The following is a 20648-nucleotide window of genomic DNA, read 5'->3' as shown; positions in this document are numbered from 1 at the left end:
AATCGGCTACTTAGGAGGCTTATGGCGCGACCTTATAAAGTTCGTGTAGAAAATAACGACATCATTTCAGTCTCAGGTGTTAACGTGTTTAGTTTATATGTCAAAAAATAACACTTCGCGCGTTTTAAGGGCTACGCAATTGCTAAAATGCGCCTTTCCCGCACTTTTATAAACAAGTGTTGCGCGCACTATAGGCACTATTACCTGACCGCGGAAAGTCTTTGAAAGGATTGTAAGGAATTTAGGTTTACATTCTCTGAAGTCTAATAACACAATTTAAATCCACCTCCAACGCATTTATATACTTATGAAAGCGCATCTTGGGTCTCACTTTTCACATAAACATTTTTTGTACTCAAAATGGCAGAGAAAAAACATTGGTAGAATGAAAAATAATAAAAGGAAATGTATAAAGTTAAAAATCTATTCTAGTAAACAAAATTCTAGATAAATAATACTACTTTTTCTACAACTCAATTTTTATAATTTCAAGAATGCGTTAATACGAAAGTCACAATAAAGCAATGCCTAAAAAACGGTTTTTATTAAAATACAGATATAATTGTCTTTTTTCCATGTAAACCAATGTTAGTTTTGCTCTTGATTTGCATGGCGCAACGCAGAACACTAAAATATAAAGTTAATCTTATCAACATTGTCTACCCTCAAAATTACGTGATCAAGAAGATACAAGCAGAAGAAACATTCTTAATTATTGCATAAATTAAATATCCGCGGGAGTATAAATTATAATCAATGTGAAAGCAGTGGCACGTTTATTATTTATTTGAATCCGTTTTCATCGAATAACCAAATCAACTAAATTAGCTATGAGATTAGCTTCAACATTAGTTGGAATTGGAATACTAAATTAACGCCTTACTTTCAGGAAAGATAGTGTTTGCGTAATATAATTGAAACATCATTGTCTAACTTACCAAAGGTGTGCGTTCACCATATTTACTCCAATATCGCACATGACATGGAATTACTTTTCCGGTACGTTCATCAAAAGAATGACACATATCAAATGGAGGAGAGTATAGATGCAACGAAACAGCTGATCTTGTGTGACTGTTGTTCTCAATACGGTGGAGACCAATGGTATCTATACGAGCATCATAAAAGTATAATGGAACTATTTTTAGATATCTAATTTTAAGTTTTGTTGTCACATCAAGTTGTGAATAAAGAAATATTTAAAGTTTCCAACTTTACCATTTCGGAACCTTTAATTTTTTTATGCATGCATCTGCCCAAAAAAAGTTATAAAAAAGCAAAAATAAAGTGAATTTAAATCGTCATTCACAAACGAAATATTTGTGGAACGAATTTAAGAATTTTCAAGCAATTTATTTTTGCATAATTATAAGAAAATGGAAAATCAAAACATCCTCGAAATATTCTACTGATATACTCATCACTGGCTCCACTTAGAAAACTTATAACATTATTATACCATTGATGTAAGCAACTTCACCGCGCGTGTACTCCTTCTTACGTTTGCACGTCATTTTGTTAGCTTCAGGTGGAATGTCAGTTTGATCTTCAGTTGGCCAATCATACAAATTTTCAGTCAAAGCACCATCCATCACTTTCATCCAACAGTGAGCGTTCGCATGATCATGTATGCCACTTAAAATATAAAATATTTTGTTATTTAGAAAACCTAAACAATCCTAAGCATGTTACCATCGTGCCCCTTGTTAATTAGGTTAATTAGAAAGATTCTATTATGCTCATGGTTTGTGTCAACAAAACAATGTCAGAACATTTAACAAACCTGAAAGTTAAAATAATAATAGAAATAACCAACCTTCCATGACCCTCACTCCAGCACAACAGGATTAAGTTAAACTTTTTATTACCAGAGTCCACTAAGTTCCTTGTGTACCTGCAGAGCAATTTAGATACTGAAATGAATAATACATAAACTCAATGTAGAGTATTTACACAAGACAGTCGAATGGGTTAAAAAATGAGGGTATAGAATGCAAAACAAGAAGAAAAAAAAACTGCTTGTACTACAGGACAATCAGTTATAATTAATTTTCCAATCACTAGGAAGAAGAACTGCTTTTTATAGTAAGGATTATGCAGAAAATTTCACACAGCTCTTTTGTAGGAACGCAAAACCGTTGTTGAGCTGTTTAATTTATGCCTCATGCAAATTGTGTAATAATTGTTTAAAATTTTGGTAATTTTTTATTGTTGTTCAAATTTGGTATGTTATATCCACCATTTTCTATCTGGCATGTGATATATAAAACAAATATATAACACCATGTGATATATAAAACAAGAAACTCCCTAAGCATGTGCTCTATAAAAATAAAAAAACAAACCCTTTTGAAATGAAAATATGATATATGTTTTCAAATTCTTATTAAAGAGAAGAAATATACAGCATGAATGCTAATCAGCGCATGTTGAGTGTCTGTAAGATAGTAGAGGTTGTTGTATGAGCCGTGCAATCGCAAGCCTCCTCACACGCCTGGTTTACTTTAGGCGTGCAAAATATCACACTTTATTTTTATCGTAGATGACTGAAAGAAAGCACGCCTGTGTTAATCATTTTATTTTCCCTTTTAACTTTAACTTTAAAACTTTCAAAAAACTTTTCTTGATTTTTTTGATTGGTATTTCCCATTAATTTTGAAGAGGACAAGGGAATTTCCCATTTTAATTCAATACATGGTTAAGCCATAAGTAAAACTAAAGTGTTTTGTCCTCCCAGTTATATATCTAGACAGACAACAAAAAAAGATAGACAATTTATCTTCAGCCACATTATCTTCTTTGAGATCGCACGGCTTGATAATTTAGACGTGCTGTAAATCACACCCCTTGCCTTCATAAATTAAAGCTTAGGTGCACGGCTCATCACTCGCCTTCAATGTTTATATGACAAAGACTGGATAGCATTCTGCCTGTTATTTCTTAAAATAGTTTTTATTTTCCAATAAAAGATATATAAACAGCCCTGGAGTTAAGGCAGAGAAGTTGTATTTCCAAGTGATTGTTTTGGTGATATAGGGAAAGAAAAATTGCACTATTAATCATTAAAAAAGGAATAAAATACACATGATGTAAAAATATGAAGATGAGTCAACCTCACCCTTAGGGATTTTTTCTCTTTTTGGTATTGTTTTGTCGACATTAGGAATCTAGAAAATTTGGCGACTGCAATTAAAATGGCCTGGACCTTGAAATGAATTGGAACTTTTTATCTGCTGCCTTGATAAATTGTCATTATGAATTTTTTAACGACAAAACATTTTTAACAACAAAACAAAAAAATTTAAGACATTTCCTCAATATATACAATGTAAAACACAGACAGTTTCACAAAAGCAGAAACATACTGGAGAATCAACAATTGAGTTTTTGACAGAGCCTGTACTTGCAAAACCAAGGGCAGGCCTGTATCATGCTAAAGAGAGAACTTTGGGGAGATATATGATATATATATCATCATTCTAGACTTCATTTTAATATAATATACAATTGTTAGATTTGTTGTAATGTGCTGATTTTTTCAGTGACTTAGTGATAGTGACTTGACATACCTAAAATAAGATATGATTGCAAATGTTGAAAAGACCCTTATATATATATATATATTATGGTTTTATGTCAAATTTATGTCAAATCGTTCCACGCTTATCCCATGGTAGTATGAATAAATTGAAAATGCATGAGAATCCCAACAAAACCTAACAACTGAAACCATCCATAAGAAAGGTTATAATCAGATTGCCACCTGTGATGATAGGTTGAGATGAGAACTTCGATTCAATCTAGTTTTGCATAAAAGGATCCCTGTGAGTGCCTCCATTAAAAGAGTTCCTCTCTTTTTAAAATATAAGCACTTTTTTAAAGTTGTAAATTTAAAGCAGTATATACCATATAGTTTTTAAATTTGGTATATAACATTACTACGTAGATGTTAGTAAATGTACCTGTGTGGATCAAAGTTTGCAAATTTCTTCCATTCAGAATACTTTGACTGATGCATTTCCATTACATGTTGCACCTCATCAACATCCACATCATCAGAAGCAAAGAGTTCATGTAGTCTTTCAATAAGTTCTTGTAAAGTCAGTTCCTTACATGCCATTCCAGCAAACAACTCTGATCAATTAGCTTCATAGATTTTTTAAGCTAGCTAGAAACAATCACAAATAAAAAAAAATTAATAATGCAACAACTGCCGCTCAATTGACAATTCGCTGATTGTGAGCAGTTAGCTATAAATTATACATTTTAGCTAGCTAGCAAACTAGCTAGCAACAATTTGTCAAAATTTACACAAAAAATAAAATACAAAACCAGCTAGTCACACACAGGCGCAGAGTCTAAACATTTTTTCCTGCAATACCTAGCTGGTCAGCTCCATAAGAAATTCTGCACGTTTCTCCCCGAATTCCCCAACCTTGTTTCCTGGCCCGCGCATTTTGCACACGTTTTGCCGTGGTTAAACGTTCTGCGCTAACAAACAAAATAAGTGGCTTATGAAAATCTATCGCATGTGTATACACCTCCGTAATATGACTCATTGTCCAGGTTTGCGATTAGAGGGCACGTAGGGGGTGTGCGTTATGTCATATAAATAACAAAGCAATACAATATTATAAAGATATGGCCACAGTCAATCCTAGTTCTTTAAGCTATAAAACATTTTAATATTGTTACAATTCATTATTTTTTGGATGGCGTTTAAAAGTACAAAAAGAACCCTGGGGACGAGTTCGAAGCGAAAGCTGGTTTTTATTATACCGTAATTATTCTAATTTAACGCACCGGTAAATATAATTATTTTAACCGCCCCGCGAAAATAATTAGAAGCAATAAATTACAAACTTTTGAGCACGGTCAACCCGCGCTAATAATTAGAGGCGCATAAACTAATCCGCTCAAAATAAGAAACATTTTTTTGAAAATTTTCCTTAATTTTTTTTTTCAAAAAATTTTTCTACAAAGCTATTTCTTCTTGTTCTTGTTTCCCTTCGCTGCACGTTCCCTTGCATCTTTGTACTTATTAAGAGCTTTCGCAACAAGGCCTGATAATTTTGAATGCATCTCTGAATTTGTCAACTTGAATATGTACAAGGCTGGGAGCTCCATTCCTCCTTAAGGAAGGTCTTTTGAAAATTTCCTCTTCCTTGTTATTTTTACTAAAAGCTTACCACCATTTTTTATGTAAAAGTACGTAATTTTTGACAAGATTTTTGGTACGTGCCCCGCTGTATTTCAACGCCATTGCGTACTTATCTTCGACAAGTGCACCAGGTCGTGTTTCATGGCAGACTAAATACGATTAAATTAGAAGAAAATAAAACACGCCAAAGAAGCGATAAATTACAAACTTTTGGCTATTTTTTTCCGTCCGCGTTAATTAGAAGCAGCGTTAAATTAGAATAATTACGGTACTACTTATTCAGTGTGAGGCAAACCACATAAAATATAAATCACTATAGCGCAGAGAAAATCTTAAGATTTTAACTTCTAGGGGTAGATTCCCATGATGCAATTATTGCGCGACAAAAGTGCAGGCGACGTTTCTGCTTGTAGGAGAGTTTCCATACAGACTGTTTTCCACTTCGTTCGAGAAAATTTTCCGCGGAAGAAAGGAGCGGAGAGAAACAGAATAAAACAAAATTTTTTGCTGCTAATTTTCACTTGATTATTGCGCGCGTTTCAACACGGAAAGTAAATACACTTGCGCAATTTTCACGAAATAAAATAATCTCAATGGCTAACTAATTTCCTACCTGCTGTCGTTTCCGGAGTTGAACTTGATTATACTTTTCCGGTACGGAACAGAAAGGAAAATTTTCCACTTACGTGGTGTAAACATTATAAGTGCGCATGCTCAGAAGCTTTTCTGTTCCTGTTCGTACTCCGTTCCGCAATATTTTTTTTTTAAGTGGAAGATACAGATAGCCTTCATGCGCAAAGTTTAGATAAATCACAAATGCATGTTATGAAAAGAAGGCACCTTAACCTCGTTTCCCGGGGCTCTTTTTTCACTTTTCAGCCGTAAAAAAAGAGCACTGGAAAGGATTCAAAAAAATCACAAAAACGACAGCTGTTAGAGACACCTGTTTCAGGAATGAAGAGCAAAGAAATTGTTCAACATTCTAATAAAAGGCATGGTGTTATTCGAATATAGGTATTTTCCAAATGAGTCACCCTAATCGCCAGGTTTTTTTTTTGTCTTTTTGATATCAAAAAGGATAAAAACCTTGGGACGAGAGGGTGCCGAATGAGTATATTTGTCAAACTAAAAAGAAAACTAAAACTGTATGTGTATTGATCGTATCGTTGTACATTGATCAGGAATTTTTTTTAATGAATTAATAAATACATCTTAAAGTACATTGCAAAATCTGGCATAAAAAAGTAAAATTTATTTAAATTTTTATGAGATAGCCCAATAGCTATAGTACGAAGGCGCCTTATGATTCACCTCTTCTCTTTGTAGTAAAAACACTTCTTCACTTTTTAGCTTTGCTTCTATATGCATATATATTTAGAGGTCCGAGGACTCATTGCTGTATAATAATACGAAGTGTGTGTGACGGTCATAGTGGATGTGTTCATTTTCTTTTGAAATTGCTGAAATTTTCTTTGAAGTCGCCGAAAAAATTATGTCTTAAATGTTAAATTTTATGACGTTACGGCGCGACGTCATAAAATTAAATCAATGGAGCGATTAAAAAGTGCACTTAAAAATTTGAAGGCAAATAACTTGGAAACGAGGTGGTGACGTCAATGATTTTTCACCGCTTGGGTAACTAGGTACCACCTAGGACCAATTTGGGTAATTTTCCCAACTCTGGGTCAAATCCTTTTCGGAATTGGACGGGTTGATGACGTCATCAAAAACCTTCAAACCCTAACATCTCTGCAACCGTTTATCAAAAGTACATGATATCCTATACATTTTCTTGATCAGCGTTTCAAGATCTATATGATGAAGGCAACAGGTACACAAATTTCTAAAAAAAAGTTTTTGTACCTTGTGGAGACTTCGCTGACGTCAGCGAATTTTTTAATTCCTTATATCTCATTAACCGTTCATCAAAAGCACATGATCATATACATTTTCTTGATGAGCGCTTCAAGGTCTGCACAGTAGAAGCAATGTGAAAAACAAGGTTCTAAATTTTTTTTGCAGATAAGTTGCTGACATCATACAAATGAAGCTGCTTTCTCATTTTTATCCTGCCTCAGTGGATTTCTCCACGGGCTTTATCGACTAGTGCCATGATAACTTTTACAAATATCTGACATCCAGATAAGCTATATACATGCGTCGCTAATATATTGCTACACATAGTCTAGTGTGTTTGTGTGCGGTTCAAAATCCGTTTGCTACCAGACTATGTGTGTTAGCTATGCGCAAAGTAGCTCTATTTCTAATAATAATGATAAAAATTACTAACTACTGTAACTACTGTATAACTACTGTACTTTTAATAACTACTGTAAATATATGTATTTTTATATTTAAACAACTGATAAAATTAAGGGATAAAACCTAAAGTTGGCTCAAAAAGATTGGATGCCAATGTCTAAAAATTTCGGCTCCAAAGCAAAACATGCAATCTGATTTCGTATCGTATCTCCTACGATGTGGTAATTATCAGAGATACCCCAGATTAAATCTAAGCAAGCATTCAAACCGTGCGTCTGAATTCGCAGAAAAAAATCTTAACTCTATTCGGTCCGGGGGGGGCGGATTCCGCCCCCCCCCTGACGGTTTTTTTTAATAACTCCTGATTGCTTTCTTATATGGCTATGATACTTACTGAGTTTCAACATTTATCTATTGGACACCTGCATGCTAAATGTTTAGGTCCAATACCTTTCAGAGGCTTTGATATTGGCCATTACTCGAAACTACCCCTAAAATCTCTATGAAATCCTTATAATGGGGAAAATATAATAACTCCTGTTAGGATTATCCTTAGAACTTGAAACTTGCAACACAACTTTGTTTCATCAAGAAGAATCATTTTGAATAATTATGACACGTGACTAATCCGGTTTCCCGAATTTGTCAGATTTTACCCCAAAATCGGAAAAAAACGGATTTTCGGGCAATTTTTTGCAATTTTTTATTCGATCCATGTAAAAACCGGAAAAAAATTTTATTTAGCTTTCAGAAATTTCAAACAGAATGTAAAAATTCGCTCTAGAACAAAAGTAATTATATTTTAAGCAGATAGTGGCATTTTTAACAATTTTCAAGCTTCCGATGACGTCACAGAAAATGTGTTGACGCAAGCAAAAATTTATTGCCGCCATTTTGTTCTTTTTATGACGTACTATAAGTGTGCAAAGTTTGATTCAATTTGAACAATCCTATGAAAAGTTATTGAGAGGGGGGCGGAATCCGCCCCCGCCCCCCCGGTCATAGTATGTTCGAAAAACCCCGGACCGAATAGGGTTAATGTTTCTCCAAAAAACTGTATTTCCAATTATCTTGTCATCCATGACTGCTGATGAGACTGAAACTCCATCTGCTGCTGACAATACCATTCCTATATTTGGAGATCATGATTTATCATTGAGAAACGAACTAGAACATTAAAACCAGGCAAGCGTTAATCCCCACTTAAAACACGTAAGAGAAATGCGAGGAACAGCAGGAAACAGATTTTTCGAACGGGAACAGTACAAGTAACTCTCCTTTTATGGAGAGGTGATGTGTCTGTTGATGAGTGTGGAAAACATTAAGCAGTCGGAAAACTTTCAAAACGACACTCAACTTGCAAAATCTTCAGTACTAAGGAAGTAGTAGTAGTAGTACTAAGCAAATTAGACTCTCGTAATGCTCTGTTGACAAATGTAGCAAATTACCAAGTAAACAGGCCTCAAAAAGTTCTAAACTGTGCTGTATCTTTCGTCTTGAATAAATGGTGCAACACAGCTGACGTCAAAGACTTGGGTTGGCTACCAGTGCAGCAACGAATCAAGCTATCATTATTGAAACTTACGCATAAGGGAATCTACGATAAATTCCTGCCTAGCTATCTCAATGTGGAACGATAATCATCTTGATCGAGAAGAATAAACAATGGAGTTATCTTGGAAGAAGATGTCTGCGAAAATTCGTTCAAACAAGTTTCATCTTCGACATTCAACAGCCTGCCGAAGAATATACGAGAGGAAACAATTTTTAATTTTTTAAGTTTGTAATTAAAGTGAAGGAATACTTATTGGGACATGCTTTAGCCATTTGGTGTAGATTTATCCTACTTTTATCCTCCCAGCCTTTATTTTGTTCCTTCTTATCATGTTTACTTGTTAATGCTTGAATTATTCTATTTTTAACCTGTTTTTAACTTATATACTTTTTACTTTTAATTTTCTGACGAATAGCGATGTAATGTCGATGTGCAGAAATGTATTCATTAAAAAAACTCAACCAGGGCTTTTGTCTCTCATCGGTGCTGCGTTTATTAATAAAGACAACAGGTCCTGGGATCGAGGTTGAACGACACTCCTACCAGAGTCAATCAATGGGAAGTCTGAAACCGTTATTTCTTTTTGCTGACGACCTCTTAAAAGCTCATATTATAATAAGCCAAGGGAAGCTCTTTGAACTTTTCATTTTTTCTTTGATGCTGTTCTACTGGTCAGTATTATTGCTAACGAGAGCTCAGCTTGCGCAGAGAGGCTAATCAAACCTCAAGGAAGATTACAAACATCATGCTCTCTAATTGTCCCTATCAACAACAGCTATTACCAAACGACAGTATTGGTAATAGCTGTTTTAAGTGGCAAGGGCGTTTGTAATTAGTTTGTTGTCTTCCTTTTGATATCTCTTCTGCGCCTAGAAAATTTTAAAGGCACTATTCTTCGTATTGGGACCCAACGGTCACGAGTTAGGGCGTATTTAGCTGATATATGGATGAAAAGTGACTCATATCGCAAGATTGGTTGACAAAATCAAATAGGAATTGAAAACAAAGAGTCTTGATTAAAAAAAATGGACAGCGTCTATGCGCCAAAATGTGGTACGCACATCGCGCATAAAAGGTACGATACGCCAAGGACGCTGGTTCCATCAGGCAAGGGGCCAGCCTCCATGTTTTTATAACAAAAAACACAACAAATGGTGTCTCTGAAATTAAAAATGGCGGGATTGGAGGCTGAAATGGAGAATAATGGTACAGATCAGGCAGAGTTCCCTTCCCTATCCCTGATAGATGGCAGCATCGATTTTCAAAATTCAGGCGATGCTGAAATACCTCAGGCAAGGCCTAGGGCTGCACTGGCATTTATGGATGTTATGGACATAGTTGCTGCGAGTTTTGGCGAGGTAGGGCATTTTTTACAAAAAGGAAATAGGTGAAAACTGTGTGTGTGTGAACTGTTGATTCGCATTTTAGCATCCATGCTTTAGGGACAGCGTCCAGACTCAAATTGCACTGAGAAACGTCAATTTGACGTTTGTGGGTGTACAGATTTTTAAGTTTGACATTTATTCAATGGCAATTTAAAGAGCCGTTTCAAGGCCTGTGTAAATCACCCCTGTAGCTAGAAAAAATTAACATATTTTTGTTTATTTCAAAGTTCAAACAGAGTTACGACTTTCCTAAAAACTTGAGGATATATATAAAACTTACTAAAAAATAGAAATAATAGTACTTTAATATCTTGAATTTTTTTTTTTTAACCACTATATTTAATGATCTCTTTTTCCCGTCTAATAATCGGGCCTTATCGCAAAATGTTTGTGTAAGACCGTAGGTAAACAAACAGCCTTAATTTTAAATGAGCGCTGAGATAGAGTTCAATAAAATCGCCATTTTGGTAGGCTCCGTCTACGAAGATTTATTATATATTATTATATATTTCCTTCGCTGCGTTTTTCCTTTTGGTTCTGTTTAAATAAGTGGAGGCTGGTAAAAAAATCTGTGTCACTTTCTCCACTTAGTTTAATTTTCTCTTTATTCTATTTGCCATTGTTTTTGGAGACCAGACAAAAAAAAAAGAAAGAAAGAAGTAATCACAGCATTGTCTTGTGGTTATTAATGATGATAATTAGTGCTTATCATGCTCTTTCTTTTTTTATTAGCATGACTGGGATTATTGCATATTATAAGCAAAAAAACCTAACGGGGGAGAATGCTTATTGTGATAGTTGAAGATAGTTGAAGCACTATGGAGATAATTAAATTTAGAGCATTAAAGGGGAAATTCTTAGATATTTTAATTGTCTAGATCTGATACTGTGTCCATAAGGAGACAACTAACTGCTTGAACAAAGAAAAATAATTAAAAAGTAAGACAACTAGCTAACAACAACAAAAAGAGGTCGATTTTGCAAAGAAGTCTGATTTCAGTAAATTAAAACGTTTAAATATTAAAGAATAACACAAAAACTTTGTTTGATTTATCTGATTTATCATGGTCGGATACACATTTATAAAAGCATTACGATGGAACGCAGCAACAGATGCTTTCCTTCATTTATTATTTTTCTGTAATGGCATGAATCCAGCAACCATGTGATCGATTATGCTGTGCATTTATTATTGCATGATTCATGCAATGAAATTGCGGTTCTGTTGGCAAAGAGAAATTGGGGTGAGTTTGTTATTTCTTTAAAACATTTGAACATGTTTTGGTTGTCAGTTTTCAATAAAATTTTAAGTATATTTATTTTCTCATCTATATCTTTCAATTTTTACAATAAAATAGGCACCTCAAAAAACAGGGTGATTACGCACCTTTGAGACAAAGTAAAAATGTGCAATAAAAGTTATCAGATTCTTATGCTTCTAAATTCTGAATTCTTGTTGTTGTTTGAAGACCACTTTAGCATCATGCATGCTCAGAATTAGGGCTGTTAATAAATTTACACTGTGCAGCAGAGGTGTATAATGTGTCTACAGTTTGATCAAAATTTGACACCAGATTGGGTTGTATCAGCTTACCAGTAAGTTAAGTTGGCATCTTACAAAATTAAGATTCCTGGCAAACGCTGCTGAGTGCAACATAATAATTTCTTAATAAACAATAGTATATATAGCTAGTTAGCTGTATTATATACTCCAACAGCATGGTCAATAGTAAGTGGGTTAGCTAATTGAAAACAAGGGGTACCCAAATTCTGTGAATGTCGTAATTCTGTAATTTCACCTTTCTTGGTAACTTACTCTTTTCACTGACAATAATGGCCGGCTATGACACGATATCCTGAGCCTTACGCCCATGGTGTACCATATTACCATTTTTATTGGCACCAAAACTTGTGCCCTTTACAGAACAGATACAAAAAATGTTTGTGCAGTGGGAATATGACATTTTAATCTATTGTTATATCTTTGTAATCATTCATTAAATACCAAACAAACCTATATTATTATGAAACTAGACAGGCTGGAGAATATTTTTAAGAAAAAATTTTTATTACCATGTGTGCTCCTGGCCACAGATCCCCTTTGGCAATTTGCGTCAACAAGTTTTCCTAATGTCACGTCTGTTTTTTAAACATCAGAAAAAGATACATGCCAATGTTTCAAGAAGCCACTACCTCCATCTGAGACAAGTCACCAAGTATTGCCACCATTTTATTTACAAAATAATTCCAGTGGATCTCACATTGAAAAAAGCTAACTGTCGCCCCATACTTAAACATTGATTTATTTGTTTTTATTGATTATTGTACTTATTTGATTGAATGTCCTGGTATTCGAAACAATGCAATTGTTGAGTTTTATGGAAATTTAACGCAAATGTTAAGTAAGAAGATTTTTTTAAAAACTACTAAAATATCTCAAAAAAATAAATAAAAATATGGTTGATGTTGGTACAGCTTTTTGTATAACTTAAATACCAAAGATGGTAATGGTGATGTAAATATTATGTAAAAAACTGTGTTGTCAAGATAAAAAAATTGTTTGCCACACATTTAGTGGAGCAGCTTGTCAAGCAAGCAACTCATGATTTGTGTTCAAAAATAATTGGGAAATACCCAAACCCAATTTGTTGAATAGATTTATGGAATTCATCAAACTATTTGAATCCGAATTTGTTTTTGAAGAGTGTGATTAGGTGTAAATTTTTTATACAAAAAACTGATCGTTTGATGTTCTTTAAACAAACCAGCCTTGTACGCTCTTTCTTATCAATGTTGTTCACTATGCGCTTTATCCGCTGTTGCTTTAATATTATATAGCGCTTTTTTGCCTGTATAATCAAACTGAATTTGTAGTCACCATTCATTTGTAGTCTCTATGGCCTTAGATATGAGATCTATGACGGTTTGTAAAGTATGTGAAAGTACATTGTCCAAAATCTAGAGGATTTAATTTGCAAATTATTTTCCCTATGCTACCAAACTAGCTGACAGTTTCAGAAGATTGGCAAAAAAATCTGACATGTTAGCTTTTAAAAAAGTGAATAATTTCTGACGGACGTATATACATCCTTGTAAATAGAATATAAACAAGAAATCTCTGTAGTTATCTGTAGAATTACGTATTTGCCAATAAGTTAGTTATGCAAGTCTATTGATTCTAAAATCAATTCCCATAGAAAATATGTTGGCATTCTCAATATTTGTTATTTTTACATTAGAATGGAAGACGATGTTATAAGGTACAGTGGAAGGATAGTTGGGTGTACGAAGATCACTTGTTTGACTGCAATGATTTAATCGAACAATTTTGGAAGCAACAACCAGAAAACAGAGAAAAAAGAAATGTAAGCATTCTTTGTAGAAATATCGCCCACCCCAGATTGGGTGGGAAGATGATTATGTACCATAAGTCTTTCTAAAACCTCTGAAAACAATTTTCTTTTTGCAATTTTTTCCATATTTTAACAGGGAAGTAGGAATAACTATACTTCAATATGGGATAGTAGCATGTCAAAAAACGCATTTTTGTGACATAAAATTACTGTGTTCCTTTAATTTAGGTCTAAAGAACAAAAAACATGTATTGTGAACTGTCATGGAATTTTTAAAGACATTTCTTACATTCTGCAACTACAGAGCAATTGTCATTTTCCAACTTTTATTTTCAGTTGCGGAAGAGAAATGCTGATGGGAAAGTTAAAGTATCAGGAAAGGACACAAAAGATTTAACTGTAATAGTTATGAGTGATAATGCTACAAACAATACCAATAATTGCAGTGTCAACATTGAAACTGAATTGATGCTTGGTTAGATAATTTGTTTTTGTTTTTACTTTATCACCTGTTTTTTCAGGTACACATTTAAATTTGTAAAGAAAGAAAAATAATGTAATTTAACCATTCTTTAGGAAAAATGTATTTTCCAACATTTTGAGCTTCTTTATTTTTTATCTTTGTATGTTAGGTATTTTATCTTTTTTACATTTTTTTTTAATTTGGGTGCCAAACCCTCATGTGGCAACCACTATGGTATTTTAGGTGAATCCCAACTGCATTTGTTTATCAACTGGTACAACTCTTTATAAATTTGTCTTATGCAAGAGTTTGCTGAGTTTAGTTTACAATGAAGTAAAAAGAGTCTTTACCAAGTGTATTTGTCAGCAATGTTTTTTCATATCATAGGAGATGAAGGTGTTGACGATGAAATGGGGGAAAACAAAGACTTTGACTGGCATCAAAATACAGAGATTAAAAGAAAACATATACAAAGAAAACGTGATGTCATTGTCTGTCATCTTTGCGGTGAAGAGTTTGATATGGTTGCAGCTGTACGCCGCCATTATAGCGACAATCACCCTGGAGCAAAACCATTTGCCTGTGACTCCTGTGGTAAACGGTTCGATAGAAAAGAGAATTTGAGCAGACATGTCAGAATACATACAGGGGATAGGCGATATATTTGTAATTATTGTGGAAAGGGTTACACTGACCCATCAGGTCTCAAGAAACATGTGATTTCAAAACATTCAAATATAAATTTTCCCTGCGAGGTATGTGGCATGAATTTTAAAACAAAAGACTCACTTAATCGCCATTTAACTAAGCATTTAACAGATTTTAAATCAAGAAATGATATAGAGCAAGCAAAACCAGATGTGGAGTTGTTACAGAACAGTTCGAAAGGCTCTCAAGAGAACATGCAGGCGTTGCAAGATGCTGCCAACGTTCAACAACTTCAGCAATATGCTGGTACCAGCACTGTTCAGGTGCAGTACATTCAAGTTACCCATGATCCCTCAGGCGGTCAGTCTGAAGAAGATACAACAGAGGAAGATTTAAATAAAAGTGAAAATGGAAACAAATGTGAGGACGAATCAAATTTTGTGGCTATTCCAATCGTTAGCCAAGTATTATCTCTACAAACCCCACTAAATGTACCTATAACTACACAGCAACTGGTGACCTCAGTGCCAGACAGTCAACACATTACTTTCCCTCAGAATAGTGTTGAATTTACAAGCGAGTCAGCAACAACAAGTAAATCTGATACTGTCACAGTGAACGGTATTTTAAAAGAGTAGTTTATTAGTATAATTTTATCGCAAGAACATTTAAGTGGAACACTTCAAGTTGTACTTCCTTTTTAATTTATAAAACAAAGAGAATATGTAAATATTATCATAGAAAAATATATAGGTTTTCTTAATTCTTTGTTTTCTAACTAAAAATTCTGCTTGTGTTAATATAAATTGTTTAGTACTTATCTTTTAGTCGTAGATCAAGTATATGTAGCAAATTGATAAACTGTCAGGAACTTGAGAAAATGACATAAAGTCATGGATACGGTACGTAAGTATTATATTTGTTAAAAAGTTTTATCGTTTAAGCTTTTTTGAGATGGATGGAATAGTAAATCTTTTATGTATGCTGTAAAACTATCCAATATGTAAAAGGCCCTTTTTAGAATGGTATTTTTAGAAAAATGCAAACATTAATGTTATTTTTTTATTGTTATTTCGGTTACTTAAAAACATGGGGTAGTGTTTGGGGTTATGTTTGCATTGGAGTATTGTTGTACTGACTAGATTATTATTTGCTAACCTTTGTCGTTGACCTCCATATACTGGTACTGGTCCTATAAGATTTCAATATAAATAACTTGTCAATAACAAAATAACATGGAAACAAGGCTAGCCATAATTCTTAAAATGTAAATAAGCTGGAAAGGAGGCTTTTCCCTGGAAAGATTCTTATGTCAAAGTTTCTTTTATAAAGTTGTCTTTACAATGATGAAGCAACATGATTACGAAGTTATAGATGTATAAAATCTTACTACGCCACACTATGTACAGTTAAATCTTTATAGCTATGAAAAATTGGTTGTATCATACATGTGGCAACCATCCTATAGGAATGTCACTGTACAGCATTACCCATCTTCGTACAAAGTGATCAACTTCACACAGCGGCTTGGTTTCGCAAGAAACAGTTCAGTGGCTCAGACATCTGGTCTGTAAATTATATGCATAATTTAAATAAGGCAGTATTATGCATTGAAAAAGGTGAAAGTGAAAATGGGTTTTAAAGAAATGAGTGCGCAATTCAGAATTTTAAGCGTGCTGAGAGTAAAATTGAATCTGTAATGAATATTTACAAAATTTACGCTTCGAATATTAAAATTAGCTAACTCAACCACTACCCCTAACGCTACCCCAATCTGGGTATCCCATGTTTTAAATTAACCCATGCTATTTTATATAGAGAAATGTTGAACAATATTTATCATGTCAAAAAGAAAAGTTGGACATCCATTTAAATGACGTTGAAGATGATCAACCAACTTTATATTATGATCAATTACCACAAAATGAAGAGGTGGCTAGGTATAAGTTATTGTTTGTTTGTGATCAGGTGCCAATTTTAAGGTGAATTACATCAGAATGGTACCATGTACCGACCGGAATGCAAAAAATTTGAGTTTCAGTCAAACCTGTCTATAGCGGTCACCTGCGGTTCCTTGGAAAAGTGTCCACTATAACCAGGTGTCTCACTTTTCCAAGAGCTTGTCTGGTTACTAACTTTTATGCTTGCAATACTCTGTCATGGTTAGAATTGTAAGAAATCTTAATGACACATGCCCCTCCTCCCAAAGTAAGATTATTTAAAAAACGTTCTGCAAGAAAAATCATTCCCAAAGTTTTAGTCATAAGACACCCTTGGTGTATTTTTATTTTTATTTGGAAGAGGTGGCAACAATAAAAAACTAACTTAACAACTGATTGAGTACTGGTAATGTATTTAACTCGTGCGAACTCGAAACAATATGAGAGATGACACTCATTTACTCGTTCCTCGTCCTTACATATTTGCTCACGACCTAAGTTGAGATATGCATTTTAATTTGTAATGAAATTTTGTCAGACCATTTTATAACTACCAAATTTTATTGCAAACCGACGTTCAGATTTCAAGTTCAGGATTGTTACTAAAAATATAAGTTATATTTATAGAAAAAAAATATATGGCATTTGGTATTGGTGCGCATTTTAAAAATTTCGTGTTTCCGTTAAGGGACGCGGCTTTCGCGGACACATAGACAAAATTCTTTTTGTGACTTCAGGGATATCGTGAAAGTATAAAAATCCTCGATAGGAATTTAAACAATAATCTTAAAAATATAAATATAAATCAATTCTTTAAACGGGACAATCAAGGTTAACCTCAACGTGGTGTTCCTAAAAAATGCTTAGTTTAGTGTTCCTTTTCAAAATCTTTAGTGAGAATGTGTGTTTTCTTATAAAAAAATTTAATTCTTAGATAGTTGATTTAGGGAACGTATTCTGGCGACACTGAAAAAGGATGTTGAAACGAGATGTCAAAAATATTTATCGAATAGGGAAAACACGATACAGAAAGATGTTCTTTACCTCTTTGGGAAAGGTATGGTAAAAAAGTTTTTTTAGTATTTTTCATATTAACTGTTACCTCTTGCGAAAAAGCAAGTTAAGCTCATATGAAAGAGTTCGAAAAGTTGGCGAAACATTTTATTTTTTGGGAAAATCTTGAAAGTTAGTTAATTATGTGAAATTAGGACACCATAGGTTAAGGCTGTATTCGACCTCAAGAAAATTTTCCGCGGAACGAAACGGACAGAAACAGAAATACTTCTGAGCGTGCGTACTTCGAATGTCTGCATCACGTGAGTGGAAAATTTTTCCTTTTCGTTCTGTTCTGGAGAGGGTACAATCTAGTTCAACTTTATTTAGCATTCTGTGCGGAAACAACAGATAGAAAATTAGTTAGCCAATCAGATTATTTTATTTTGTTAGTATCGCGCAGTGTGTTTACTTTCTGTATTGAATATGAAATGGAAATTAACAGCAGAAAATTTTCTGTTCTTGTTCCGTTTCGCGGAAAATTTTCTTGAAGTGGAAAACAATTGCTGGTGTGAGTGATAATCATTATAACTATTAATCATGTAAATATGATTAAAATATCAAACTAGATAGGTGAATACATTTACATCATTGTCTGCTGTATCTATCACGGTATGTGACCTTGATGAATACAGCACCTCATTTATATCAAATATACATGTTGTTACGAGTTAATTACATAATCATCAAAACTTCTAAATCGAAAATTGTGAGAACCGTGTGAGAAATGTTTTCGAACAATAACAAAATCCATAGACAACTTTTCAAGGTCTTTTATATGAAAGCAATTTGTTGCAAGGTAAGCTCTAATGTTACAAGTTCACCTACAAAAGCCAATAAAGCGATTTGAAGCAAATGTGGAAATATTATAATTGCTATAATATTTTTTTAGATGAAACAAATCAAAACAACACGTTGAGAAGAATTTATATGAAAATTAACAATTTCGAACAGTCGCGTGATGACGGTAACATTGTTTTTATTCTTTATATTTTCATGGAACAGAGCACGACTTTTTTGGATTTATTTGCGAAATATTTCTGCTCGAGAAACAATGTGTGAAGTGACATTAGCCCGTGTATCGTTGTCAATGTTTTCATCTTAAGATGCTATTGGAAACTGATTGTTAAACATCATTTTTTGAAAGCATAGATTTTCAACTTAGGATGCCAAACCGTCCGAACTGTCCGTATCATTAGACAAAAACAGTGTGTTTGTTCTGACTTGGCGGACTCTGTTGAAATCGCCAATGAATATTTTCTTGTACTTCAAATAAAATTGTGTTTTTAGTTCTGGAAGTGCTCAGGAGTGAAATGTCTGTAGTCTTTAGCGGTGTATTTTTTCATTGTGTCTGTTCTTGCATAGTATGTATCGGTTCCATCATAGTATTCTATTGACTAAAATTCACATGAGTGAAAGAAATTTGTTTTTTAAATATGTCGCCATACATAAATTTATTGTTTTGGTAAAATTTGTCTAAAGCAAACACCTTGGATTAAAATTCAATCGATTTCTGTTTTATTTTCTACAGCTTCGCCTCCTTCATTATCGATGACGTCAAAATTATTTACGAATTTATCCTTTCGCGAATATTGTCCACTTTGCTCCGGCATGGTTGAATTTCATCAAGACAAGCTTATGAAGTATTATGCAACATATGAGAGGTGTGCTTCAAATAAAATATCCAAGTTATCGTTTGTTACACAACACAAAGGATTGTGGGTAAAAGTTGCAGTGACGTCACCATGTGCAGGCTGTTGTGCAAGGTAAAACCTGTTGCTACCTTGATGAGTCGGAAAATATTGCTTTTCGTGATTGACGGAGAAAAATTATTTCCGAAAGAAATTCTTTTTCTCATTAAAACATTTATAAAATACACACGTACTGATCTTTTGCTTTGATATGACGCTTTTTTTTTTCTTTCTTCGCGTGTAATAAATTTTTAAGAATATTTTGCAAATTTGGTCAAAATCCTTGCAAATCGCTAAAGTAAACAACCGCGAAAAAAAGCGCTATAAAGGTATTCTGAATACCGCTCTCTGTGTACTCCTATTTTTTACTCAGGTTCTTTGATCAGTTTTTTATGTTAGTAAGTGAGGGAAACGATATATTCAGTTTTAAGGCGTTCAAAAAATACCAACTTTGGTTGTTTTTTACTTGTTCCAACTTGCGCTGTATGTACCCAAATTATTTGTCAGCATATTTTGTACAGTAGTTCTCGGATCATAAAGTCTTTGAAGCCCACTCGTTAAGAAGGTTATAGCGTCTCCAAGGTTATATTTATTGTGTTTATATTTTTAGCAAATCACCGACTACTATCCGTGTTTATACCTCCCCACAAATAGACGATATAAACAATCATGCACAACTGCTTATCGAACGTCCTGACGAATTTGTTAAGAAACATATATGGTATTGGATTGATGAATACACGCAATAAATTAACACTAGCCTGTAAAAGATGAAAGTCTTTCATGACGTAAAGCCTCGATTTTTGTGCATGTCTCGGACCATACCTTCTTGAAAGAATCAGCAAAGCCAAGTAAGAGAAATGAGCAAAACTAACAAACAGAAATCAGTGCAGGTATACGTATGAACAACGAAGTACCCGCTTCCAAAGTCCGCAAACTATATATGCTATACATGGAAGGTTGAAGAAAGAGGAAGAAAGAGATAACAAACTCGCAGCGCATTTGATCGTCGTTGTTATTCTTTTATCGCGAGTTTAGTGAATATGTTATAAAGTCATCGTTTCTTAAATTTCTTTCTGCAGTTAGTAGGCTTTATATAAAAGTGTGTACCCCAGGGTGTACAGTCGTAATCATTTG

At 33.8% G+C, this 20648-nt stretch overlaps 3 protein-coding genes across 3 annotated transcripts; 2 read left to right on the top strand and 1 right to left on the bottom strand.

The window, feature by feature from the left end:
* Positions 1–408: 408 nt before the first annotated feature.
* Positions 409–4403, bottom strand: LOC130657244 (cysteine dioxygenase type 1-like). Its single transcript, XM_057460221.1, has 6 exons — positions 4382–4403; positions 3963–4168; positions 1817–1894; positions 1460–1635; positions 939–1108; positions 409–627 (listed from the first exon to the last, which is right to left on the bottom strand). The coding sequence occupies exons 2-6, from the start codon at positions 4118–4120 to the stop codon at positions 589–591; spliced, it is 621 nt and encodes a 206-aa protein (XP_057316204.1). The 5' UTR covers positions 4121–4168; positions 4382–4403; the 3' UTR covers positions 409–588.
* A 5653-nt stretch (positions 4404–10056) lies between these two features.
* Positions 10057–15590, top strand: LOC130656291 (transcription factor Ouib-like). The gene is made up of 4 exons (XM_057459124.1): positions 10057–10336; positions 13603–13728; positions 14053–14191; positions 14567–15590. Exons 1-4 carry the CDS (start codon positions 10130–10132, stop codon positions 15463–15465), a joined length of 1371 nt encoding a protein of 456 aa, XP_057315107.1. The 5' UTR covers positions 10057–10129; the 3' UTR covers positions 15466–15590.
* LOC130656294 (uncharacterized) lies at positions 15588–20569 on the top strand. The gene is made up of 6 exons (XM_057459126.1): positions 15588–15729; positions 16646–16767; positions 17715–17824; positions 18713–18787; positions 19352–19586; positions 20122–20569. The coding sequence occupies exons 1-6, from the start codon at positions 15721–15723 to the stop codon at positions 20258–20260; spliced, it is 690 nt and encodes a 229-aa protein (XP_057315109.1). The 5' UTR covers positions 15588–15720; the 3' UTR covers positions 20261–20569.
* Positions 20570–20648: the final 79 nt, after the last annotated feature.

This window comes from Hydractinia symbiolongicarpus, chromosome 9 (genome assembly GCF_029227915.1).
Source record: "Hydractinia symbiolongicarpus strain clone_291-10 chromosome 9, HSymV2.1, whole genome shotgun sequence".
Classification (NCBI taxonomy): domain Eukaryota; kingdom Metazoa; phylum Cnidaria; class Hydrozoa; order Anthoathecata; family Hydractiniidae; genus Hydractinia; species Hydractinia symbiolongicarpus.
The sequence above is the reverse complement of the archived record's forward strand: the minus strand, read 5'-3'. Positions and strand labels throughout refer to the sequence as shown.

Bases quoted from the DNA above. Each gene is read 5' to 3' on its own strand.
- LOC130657244 (XM_057460221.1), bottom strand. From the start codon at position 4,120: ATGGCATGTAAGGAACTGACTTTACAAGAACTTATTGAAAGACTACAT. The intron at 1,895-3,962 runs GTACATTTACTA...ATTGCTCTGCAG, and splicing joins GCAAACTTTGATCCACACAG to GTACACAAGGAACTTAGTGG. The intron at 1,109-1,459 runs GTATAATAATGT...ATGCTCGTATAG, and splicing joins TGAAGTTGCTTACATCAATG to ATACCATTGGTCTCCACCGT.
- LOC130656291 (XM_057459124.1), top strand. From the start codon at position 10,130: ATGGTGTCTCTGAAATTAAAAATGGCGGGATTGGAGGCTGAAATGGAG. The intron at 10,337-13,602 runs GTAGGGCATTTT...TTTTTACATTAG, and splicing joins TTGCTGCGAGTTTTGGCGAG to AATGGAAGACGATGTTATAA. The intron at 13,729-14,052 runs GTAAGCATTCTT...TTTTATTTTCAG, and splicing joins AAAACAGAGAAAAAAGAAAT to TTGCGGAAGAGAAATGCTGA.
- LOC130656294 (XM_057459126.1), top strand. The intron at 16,768-17,714 runs GTATAAGTTATT...TAGTTGATTTAG, and splicing joins CAAAATGAAGAGGTGGCTAG to GGAACGTATTCTGGCGACAC. The intron at 17,825-18,712 runs GTATGGTAAAAA...ATATTTTTTTAG, and splicing joins TCTTTACCTCTTTGGGAAAG to ATGAAACAAATCAAAACAAC.